Source organism: Somniosus microcephalus, chromosome 26 (assembly GCF_052327205.1).
Source record: "Somniosus microcephalus isolate GS21.2 chromosome 26, FLI_Smic_1.0, whole genome shotgun sequence".
Lineage (NCBI taxonomy): Eukaryota > Metazoa > Chordata > Chondrichthyes > Squaliformes > Somniosidae > Somniosus > Somniosus microcephalus.
In genome coordinates, this window is record NC_141012.1 from 7,196,587 (window position 1) to 7,207,400 (window position 10,814).

Below are 10,814 nucleotides of genomic sequence, written 5' to 3' on the forward strand. Positions count from 1 at the left end.
ACACGGGGCAGTGAGCACAGGGGGTGATGGGTGAACGGGACGTGGTGCGAGTTAGGACACGGGCAGCTCAAGTTTTGGATGAGCTGAAGTTTATGTGGAGACACCCAGTTCCTGTGATCCAGAGAGACATGGGATGAATCGCGAAAAATTGTTTAGTCCCAAATACGACTTTTAAATGGCTATAGGTGGAAGAGAAGACTAGTGGATGTTTTGGGACCTTGGGAAAGAATGGGTTAAAAAAGAATGAGGCAGTGGTTTAGATACTTGCCCTTTCATCTCTACAACCCAATTCAAATCCAGCCCAGGTTAATGGCATGAAGTCTCGTCTGTCTGCTGGCTGTCGTGTAGTCACTGTTGTAATGTCAGAAACGCGGCAGCCAATTTGCACACAGCAAGCTCCCACAAACAGCAATGTGATAAATGACCAGATTATCAGTTTTTAGTGATGTTGGTTGAGGGATAAATATTGGCCCAAGGACACCGGGGAGAACTCCACCTGCTCTTCTTCGAAATAGTGGCCGCGGGATCTTTTATGTCCACCTGAGAGGGCAGACGGGGCCTCGGTTTAACGTCTCATCAGAAAGACGGCAGCTCCGGGAGTGTCAGCCTGGATGGGTCGAGATGAGGTGTCAATGGCAACAGTGGAACCATTACCAGCACCTGCTGTCCGAAAAAAATGGGAGTGGTGGGGATGTTCCCCCCAATTATTTTCTTGGGTGCGTAGCCCCTTTAAGTGGCCCATTCAAATTTTCGCGCACGCTGGTGAGCGGCCTGCGTGGGACCTCTAGAGCGCTGCGCGGCCACGCAGCTTAACGGGAACTTTGGTGGTGGTTATGATCTGAAGTTATTGAAATCAACGTCGAGTCCGGAAGGTTGTAAAAGTCTTTTTTTATTTAACAGCCTTTTGGGAGGGGGAAGTTTGCCCCGAGCCCAGCAGATGGAGCTACTGAGCCAATAAATATCATTCCACGTCAGCTGCAAGCTCTTAATTCCCTTTAAGAGCGAGCTGACTGTTCTTCATTAAATGGACAGGATCAAGAGGGGTGAGCCAGTTTTGCATTTAAAAAAAATAAATAAAGGTCTCGTTTGCTGGCCTGTCAACTCTCCGAAATGCCCGAAGTCTCCGGGCTATCACTTTCCTACGGAAACTGTCTAGGTGACATTGGGAGGAGGAGGCAAGGAGCACCAGGCAGCATTCACTGTCAACTCTCTCTCTCTGGGCCTTGCGGATCGAAGCTGTAAGTTAAACATTGTCACTTAAATCTCTGTGACCGAGGTTCTGCGTGAATCTTGTGTACAGGATTTAGTGATTCGTGCCAGACTGGACAGATCATCTCACACAAAATGTTTCTACGTGGACCGGAGACACAAATCCTTAAAAGTGGCAGGGCAAGTTGATACGGTGGTTTAAAAAAGCGTGTGGGTTACTTGGGTTTATAAATAGAGGCACAGAATATAAAAGCGAAGAGATCCTGCTCGAGCTTTACAAATCACTGGTTAGGCCTCAGCTGGAGTATTGTGGACACACGGACTGCAGCGGTTCAAGAAGGTGGCCCACCACCACCTTCTCAAGGGCAACTAGGAGTGGGCAATAAATGCTGCCCACATCCCATAAATGAATTTTAAAAAAATTCTGGGCACCACACTTTAAGAAAGATGTCGAGGCCTTAGAAAGGGTAAAGAGGAGGTTTACCAGGATGTTGCCAGGGCTGAGGGACTTCAGTTATGAGGACTGTTCTCCTCAGAACAGAGAAGGTTAAGAGGTGACCTAATAGAGGTTTTCAAGAAAGAAAGACTTGCATTTCCCCAGCGCCTTTCACAACCACCGGACGTCCCAAAGCACTTTACAGCCAATGAAGTACTTTTTGAAGTGAAGTCACTGTTGTAATGTAGGAAACACAGCAGCCAATTTGCACACAGCAAGATCCCACAAACAGCAAAGTGATAATGATCGGATAATCTGTTGCAGTGATGTTGATTGAGGGATAAATATTGGCCCAGGATACTGAGGAGAACTCCCCTGCTCTTCTTTGAAATAGTGCCATGGGATCTTTTACATCCACCTGAGAGGGCACCTCAGTACTGCCCCTCCGACAGTGCGGCGCTCCCTCAGTACTGCCCCTCCAACAGTGCGGCGCTCCCTCAGTACTGCCCCTCCGACAGTGCGGCGCTCCCTCAGTACTGCCCCTCCAACAGTGTGGCGCTCCCTCAGTACTGCCCCTCCGACAGTGCGGCACTCCCTCAGTACTGCCCCTCCGACAGTGCGGCGCTCCCTCAGTACTGCCCCTCCAACAGTGTGGCGCTCCCTCAGTACTGCCCTTCCGACAGTGCGGCACTCCCTCAGTACTGCCCCTCCGACAGTGCGGCACTCCCTCAGTACTGCCCTTCCGACAGTGCGGCACTCCCTCAGTACTGCCCCTCCGACAGTGCGGCACTCCCTCAGCACTGCCCCTCCGACAGTGCGGTGCTCCCTCAGCACTGCCCCTCCGACAGTGCGGTGCTCCCTCAGTACTGCCCCTCCGACAATGCGGCGCTCCCTCAGTACTGCCTCTCCAACAGTGCAGTGCTCCCTCAGCACTGCCCCTCCGACAGTGCGGCACTCCCTCAGTACTGCCCCTCCGACAGTGCAGCACTTGGCTCGATACAGTATCATTCTTTAGTACGGAGATGCTCGTTCTCATCCTTGTCTTATCTGGAATTCTGTGCACTGGCTCTAGTCTGGGGGTCTGCCGACCTCACCCACCAGGACAATGGATTCTTACAACCACAAGGCCCTCTCGTTACAAAATGTATTCGTTGAGTTACATTACAGCAACAGACCGTGAGCTGAACACACACACGACCTTCCGATCTTGGTACGTAAGCTGGGTTGGCAGTTTTCAAACTGCTGAACCAGCAGTTTGTTTTCAGTGAAGGCACCATCTCCATCTCACACCCATAGAATTGTACCGCACAGGAGGAGACCATTCAGCCCGTCACGCCTCTTTGAAAGAACTATCTAATTAGTCCCACTCCCAGGCTCTGTCCCTATTGCCCTTTAACTTTTTTCCCCCATGCTAGTGAATCTGCTTCCACCGCCCTTTCAGGCAGTTCCATCCAGATCACAGCAATTTACCGGGGGATTTTTTTTTCCTCAAGTCACCTCTGGTTCTTTTGCCAATCACCTTAAATCTGTGTCCTCTGGTTACCGACCCTCCTGCCACTGGAAACAGTTTCTCCTTATTTACTCTATCAAAACCATTCCTGATTTTGAACACCTCTATCAAATCTCCTCTTAACCTTCTCTGCTCTAAGGAGAACAATCCCAGCTTCTCCAGTCTCTCCACATAACTGAAGTCCCTCATCCCTGGCACCATTCTAGTAAATCTCCTCCGCACCCTCTCCAGGGCCTTGACATCCTTCCTAAAGTGTGGTGCCCAGATCCTATATTTTTAGCCCTTGTCCTATCTGGAGTTGCCAACTCTGGTTGGATGTATTCTGGGACCTTTCATCACATGACCTCCAACCACTCTGCCCCCACCCCCCCCCCACTCTCGCCATTGGTCACCCGGCATCCCACCCGCGTGGCACCCCACCTTCCCACGGCCAATCGGAAAGCGAACTGATTCTTCGTTGTCTGATTGGATGATTCTTGACTGTCGGTCAAACAGCCTTTCCCCCCCACCTCCAAAAATGTTATAACTAATAAATGAACGTCTTCAAAGAAAATGAAAAAAATATACAATTGTTGGGTTTTTTAACGTTAACAAGAATTGTGCGGTTTTTCTCCCAGGTGTTGCTCAAAGCAGTGATTAATGGTCCATTCCTGGGTTGTGGTCTTTTGTGGTTGTACAATTTATCTGCAACTTAAGAAAACATCAAATAAAGTTTATCAACTTAAATTAAAGTAACATTGGCCGGGGATCAGTTGTCCCTCTTTTGGTTGTACAATTTATCTGCAATTTAAGGAAAACGTCAAATAAGGCTTATCAACTTAGATTAGAATGACATCGGCCGGGGAGCAGCAAGTGTTGTGCCCACATCAGGGCCAGAAGGTCCTTTGAGAAGGTAAATTCAGTGTCATACTTGAAGGGAATAGATTTGCAGGGCTTTGGGGCAAGAGCTGGGTGTGTGGGGAATTAGTTGGACAGCTCCAGCAAAGAGCCGGCATAGGCATGATGGGCCGAATGGCCTCCTTCTGTGCTGTATGATTCTATACCTAGAAAAACAAGGATAACCAGAATTAAAATAATAACCAGAGGAGAAGTTTGGGAGGTAGACGTTTGCAGCCAGGGTAGCTTTATATGTTGCACAGATTTGGCAGGAAGTTAGCGAGAATCACAGAGGAGAGACGAGAGGAGATTTTAAATGAGTGAGCAGAGGGAGGTCAGTCAATAACTAACCATGAACCAGCTTTAACTAACCTTGAACCTGGTCCGGGAGCTCCCCTCTCACCCAGCAGGGGGTTGGAAGTTCTCCTCCATTGTACCGTTCGGAGCCGCGGATGAAGGTTGACCTCAACACCTCAATCCCAAGGGTTCGAGTCCAGGAGCTGCCGCCCGGGCCCCTGGTGTTGAGGGATCCGCTGAGCCCTCTCTTACTACTTGTTAAAATCTCTTTGCAATGACTTGAACTCTTCGCTAGAGTGAAACTAACTGAGTCCAGGTGCTGTAAGATCGAGAGTTGGGGCACCGTTACTGCTCCAATACACAGAGGAGGCTCTCAGTAATACTGTTAGCTTGCGATAAGTTTTCTACTATTATTTAACTATTCGTCAAAGTTTTAGAAGCTGTAGTTTTCTCAAGGCAGTTACCAATCAATGCTTGTATTACTTTGACTGGCCATGGTTTGCAAGTGTGAGATCCAGTCCGTTAAAGTTATGACTAGGCAATAAGAGTTAAACACTCAGCAAAGTCTTTTTTAATTAAAATAAAAGTCCCATTTTCCCCCCCAGCCCGTTACTCTGTTAAGGTGTAGTCGGTTATTGAGATTTACAATTAATCTTCACCATTAGAAAATCCATTCTCCGAACTCAAGCCATAGACCCACCAAAGTGTCCGCTGTGTCTCAGTGGGCAGCACACTCCCCTCTGAGTCAGAAGGTTGTGGGTTCAAGTCCCACTCCAGAGACTTGAGCACAGAATCCAGGCTGACACTCCAAGGGAGTGCTGCACTGTCGGAGGTGCCGTCTTTCGGATGAGACGTTAAACCGAGGCCCCGTCTGCTCTCTCAGGTGGATGTAAAAGATCCCACGGCACTGTTTTGAAGAAGAGCGGGTGAGTTATCCCTGGTGTTCTGGCCAATATTTAACCCTGAACTAACGTCACTAAAAAAACAGATTATCTGGTCATTATCACATTGCTGTTTGTGGGAGCTTGCTGTGGGCAAATTGGCTGCTGCATTTCCTTCTCTTCTCTTATAGGCAGTCCCTCGGAACCGAGGATGACTTGCTTCCACACAAAAAATGAGTTCTCAGGTGACTGATGAGTCCAATGCGGGACCTACAGTCTCTGTCACAGGTGGGGCAGACGGTGGTTGAAGGGGCGGGTGGGTGGGGTGCTTGGGTTGACGTGCGCTCCTTGTGCTGCTTGCGCTTGGCTTCCGCTTGCTCCCGGCAAAGAGACTCGAGGTGTTTGGCGCCTTCCCGGATGCTTTTCCTCCACTTGGTGTGGTCTTGGGCCAGGCTTTGAGGGTGTCCTTGAAGTGTTTCCTCTGCCCCTCTTGCCGTGTCGGAGCTCCGAGTAGAGCGCTTGTTTTGGGAGTCTCGTATCGGGCATGCGGACGATGTGACCTGTCGATCGGAGCTGATCGAGCGTGGTCAAAGCTTCGATGCTGGGGATGTTGGCCTGAGCAAGAACACTGACGTTGCTGTGCCTTGCGGAGGCAGCGTTGGTGATACCTCTCCAGTGCTTTGAGGTGCTTGCTGTACATGGTCCATGTCTGTGAGGCAGACAGCAGGGTGGGTATCACTGCCGTGTTTCCTACATTACAACAGTGACCACACTTCAAAAAGTACTTCATTGGCTGTAAAGCACTTTGGGACGTTTGTAGTTGTGAAAGGCGCTATAGAAATGCAAGTCATTCTTTCAAGTCTCTCACATTTTGGATCAAAATTGTTGCTTATTTTGATGTGTTTCGCTAACCTTCACGTTCAGATGGATTTGTGATCACTCTCTCTTTTGTCGACCGTAAATCCCCTTTCCAATCGGTTCCCAGATCCTGAGGTGTTGGTTCTATCCCCATTCCGCCCAACCCCAGGACAATGTTGTCCCAGCAAAATGGAAACCGAGAAAGGTAAATAGCATTCTGATTTTATTTACATATTACGCGAAAATTTACATTGCGGCCCAACTGGTTTTGTACAAAATAATCCGTTTATTGAGGGGACTGTCCGGCAATGTCTAAAATAAAAACTGACCACTAATAGTCCATTTTTAAATGTGTCTCCTTTCCCCACTTATTTCTCCGTTATGTTGAGGAGATGGTGTTAAACTTTGATCAGGAAAGCATTAGATTAAAAGGGTGTATTTGTGCAATTTTTGAACCTGAATGCTGGTTCCATCTCTTACTATCACCCCAGCATCCTTCCACAGTGAATCTGCTGTCCAGTAATCCCCAGTACCACCTCCCTCCCTCCCACCCCTCCCCTCCCCTCCCATCCCCACCCCCCCTTCCCAACCCCCACCCATCCCCACCCCCCCTCCCACCCACCCACCCCCTCCCCACCCCCCTCCCCCAACCCCACCCCCCCCCACCCCCCCCCCCACCCCCCCCCCCCCACCCCCCCCCCCCAACCCCCCCACACCCCCCCCCACCCCCCCCCCCCAACCCCCCCCCACCCCCACCCCCCCACCCCCCCACCCCCCCCCCCACCCCCCCACCCCCCACCCCCCCCCCCCCCACCACCCCCCCCCACCCTCCCCACCCCCCCCCCACCACCCCCCCCCACCCCCCACCCCACCCCCCCACCCACACCCCCACCCCCACACCCCCCCCCCACCCCCCACCCCCCACCACCCCCCCCCCCCACCCCACCCCCCCCACCCACCCCCCCCACCCCCACACCCCACCCCCCACCACCCCCCCCACACCCCCCCACCCCCCCCCCCACCCCCACCCCCACCCCCCACCCCACCCACACCCACCCCCCCCCCACCCACCCCCCACCCACACCCCCCCACAACCCCCCACCCACCCCCCACCCACACCCCCCCACCCCCACCCCACCCCACCTCCCCCCACCCACCCCCACCCACACCCCCCCTCCCACCCCCACCCCCACCCCCCCACACCCCCCCACCCCCCCCCCACCCCCCCCACCCACACCCCCCCCACTCCCCCCCACCCCACCCCCCCCCACCCCCCCCCCACTCCCCCCCACCCCCCCACCCCCCCCACCCCACCCCCCCCACCCACACCCCCCCCACCCACCCCCCCCACCACCCCCCCCCCCCACCCCCTCCACCCCCCCACCCCCCTCCCCCCCACCCACCCCCACCCCCCCCCACCCCACCCCCACACCCCCCCCCCACACCCCCCACCACCCAACCCCACACCCCCCCACCTCCCCCCCCCACCACCCCCCACCCCCCACCCCCACTCCCCCCCACCCCCACCCCCATCCCCCCCCCAACCCCCACCCCCAACCCCCCCCCACCCCCACCCCCTCCCCCCCACCCCCAACCCCCTCCCCCACCCCCTCCCCCACCCCCCTCCCCCACCCCCCCTCCCCCACCCCCCTCCCCCTCCCCCCCAACCCCCATCCCCCACCCCTCCCCCCCCCCTCCCCCCTCCCCACCCCACCACCCCTCCCCCACCCCCACCCCCCCCCCCCACCCTCCCCCTCCCCCCCCCCACCCTCCCCCCCACCCTCCCACCCCCCCCCCTCCCTCCCCCCCCTCCACCCCCCCCACCTCCCCCCCTCCCTCACCCCCCCACTCCCACCCCCCCCTCCCCCCACCCCTCCCTCCCCCCCTCCCACACCCCCCCCTCCCCCCCACCCCCCTCCCCCCACCACCCCCCCCACCCCCTCCCCCCCACCCCCTCACCCCCCTCCCCCCCACCCCTCCCCCCCTCCCCCCTCCCCCCCTCCCCCTCTCCCCCCTCCCCCTCCCCCTTCCCCCTCTCCCCTCCCCCCCTCCCCTTCCCCCTCTCCCCTCTCCCCCCTCCCCCTCCTCTCCCCCTCCCCCCTCCCCCCCCTCCCCCCCTCCCCCTCCCCCCTCCCTCCCTCCCTCCCCCTCCCTCCCTCCCCCCCTCTCCCCCCTCTTCCCCCCCTCCCTCTCCCCCCTCCCTCCCCCCCCTCCCCCCCCTCCCTCCCTCTTCCCCCCCTCCCTCTTCCCCCCCTCCCTCTTCCCCCCCCTCCCTCTTCCCCCCCTCCCTCTTCCCCCCCTCCCTCTTCCCCCCCTCCCTCTTCCCCCCCTCCCTCTTCCCCCCCTCCCTCTTCCCCCCCCTCCCTCTCCCCCCCTCCCCCTCTCCCTCCCCCCCTCCCTCCCTCCCCTCCCTCTTCCCCCCCTCCCTCTTCCCCCCCCTCTCCCTCCCTCTCCCCCCTCCCCCCCTCCTCCCTCTCCCCCCTCCTCCCTCTCCCCCCCTCCCTCTCCCCCCCTCCTTCCCCCCTCCCCCCTCTCCCCCCTTCCCCCTCTCCCCCCTTCCCCCTCTCCCCCCTTCCCCCTCTCCCCCTTCCCCCTCTCCCCCCCTTCCCCCTCTCCCCCTTCCCCCTCCCCCCCCTTCCCCTTCCCCTCCTCTCCCCTCTTCCCCCTCCCCCTCCTCTCCCCTCTTCCCCCTCCCCCCTCCTTCCCCCCCTCCTTCCCTCCCCCCCTCCCTCCCTCCCTCCCCCTCCCTCCCTCCCCCCCCTCTTCCCCCCCTCTTCCCCCCCTCCCTCTCCCCCCCTCCCTCCCCCCCCCTCCCCCCCTCCCTCCCTCTTCCCCCCCCTCCCTCTTCCCCCCCCTCCCTCTTCCCCCCTCCCTCTTCCCCCCCTCCCTCTTCCCCCCCCTCCCTCTTCCCCCCCTCCCTCCCTCTCCCCCCCTCCCCCCTCCCTCTCCCCCCTCCCCCCCTCCCTCTCCCCCCCTCCCCCCCTCCTCCCTCTCCCCCCTCCTCCCTCTCCCCCCTCCTCCCTCTCCCCCCTCCTCCCTCTCCCCCCTCCTCCCTCTCCCCCCCTCCTCCCTCTCCCCCCCTCCTCCCTCTCCCCCCCTCCTCCCTCTCCCCCCCTCCTCCCTCCTCCCTCCTCCCCCCTCCTCCCTCCCCCCCCTCCTCCCTCTCCCCCCCTCCTCCCTCCTCCCCCCTCCTCCCTCTCCCCCCCTCCTCCCTCTCCCCCCCTCCTCCCTCTCCCCCCCTCCTCCCTCTCCCCCCCCCTCCTCCCCTCTCCCCCCTCCCTCCCCCCCCTCCCCTCCCCCTCCCTCCCCCCCTCTCCCCCTCCCTCCCCCCCTCCCTCCTCCCCCCCCCTCCTCCCCCCCCCCTCCTCCTCCCCCCCTCCTCCCCCCCCCCTCCTCCCCCTCTCCTCCCCCCCTCTCCTCTCCCCCTCTCCTCCCCCCCTCCCCCCTCTCCTCCCCCCTCCCCCCTCCCCCCTCTCCTCCCCCCTCCCCCCTCCCCCCTCTCCTCCCCCCCCTCCTCCCCCCCCTCTCCTCCTCCCCCCCTCTCCTCCCCCCCTCTCCTTCCCCCCTGTGGTAAACCACTGTTTGTATTCCTGTTTGTCCTGTTTGTATTCCACTGTGTACATGCCTGGACATGCCTCGGCTGACTCCTCCCACAGGTCCTAGTATAAAGGTGACTGCTCCCCAGCCTTTGTATCCTGGACCGGTCGACCACTCGAGGCAGACCTCCATTCTGTTGTTAATAAAAGCCTTTAGTTACTCTTCTAACTCTCAGTCTTTTATGAGTAATTGATAGCGCATCAATTTTATTAACAACATTTTTATAATGGAGAAGATCCTCACACCAGCATGCCTGGACTTAGATCATCGGGAGGCGGACTCATCCACCAAGTTTACTCACTGGCTTAAGTGTTTCGAAAAATTCCTGACCGCCTCCGAAGCAATCAAATCGGACGAGGACAAACTGGATGTCCTGACCTCCAAAGTGAACCACCGAGTGTACTCGGTCATCCAAGACGCGACCTCGTACGCGGATGCTATCAAGCTCCTCAAGGACCAGTACACGCGCCCAGTGAACGAAGTGTACGCCAGGCACCTCCTGGGGAGTCGTAAACAACAACCTGGGGAATCGACCGTGGAATACCTTCAGGCACTGTCTGTGCTTGGCCGGGCCTGTGGTTGTAAGGATGTAAAGGCCGCCGTGTACACAGAGGAACTTATCCGGGACGCTTTTGTAGCGGGCCACAGATCCAATTACACACGACAGCGACTGTTGGAGCAGAGTAACCTCGACCTCAACAAGGCCTCTGAACTCGCACTATCGTTGGATGCAGCCTACCAGGGCATGGATGCCTACTCCTCTGCACCGTGGACGCCACGGGGAATGACAGCCTGGGACACGGTAGGACCGCCTCATAGCGCCGTGCCACCCCAGCCACACCCCAACAACGGCCCAACTACCGCAGCAGTGTCCCAAGGCCAGACAGCAGTGCCCCAAGGCCAGAAATGCTACTTCTGTGGCCAGGCAAAACACCCCAGAGCGCGCTGCCCGGCGAAAAACGCAATCTGCTCGGGCTGCGGGAAGAAGGGACACTACGCTAGCGTCTGCAGGGCCAAAGCCACCCCGAACCCCAGCAGCGCCGCGTGTGGGCCATGCGGGCCGCCATTTTGGACCTCCCCGGCCGTGTGCGAATCACCGGTACAGCAGCCATTTTGGACGCCTCCAGCCACATGGGGATCATGGACGCCC

General features: G+C 58.3%; 1 protein-coding gene across 2 annotated transcripts in view; it reads left to right on the top strand.

Annotated features, from left to right (window-relative positions):
* The first annotated feature begins 4,162 nt into the window (after positions 1 to 4,162).
* The window catches only part of nlrx1 (NLR family member X1), a 50,515-nt gene continuing 43,863 nt past the window's right edge, over positions 4,163 to 10,814 (top strand). Inside the window, exon 1 of one of the 2 annotated variants that reach the window (XM_085967733.1) lies at positions 4,163 to 4,365. Coding sequence is in view for 1 of the 2 variants with exons in the window: in XM_085967732.1 (XP_085823858.1) it covers positions 6,257 to 6,272 (16 nt within the window). In the remaining variant the exon portion in view is untranslated. Of the gene's footprint in view, positions 4,366 to 5,566; positions 6,273 to 10,814 lie in introns of those variants that run through there. The other variant, XM_085967732.1, reaches the window with a different exon arrangement.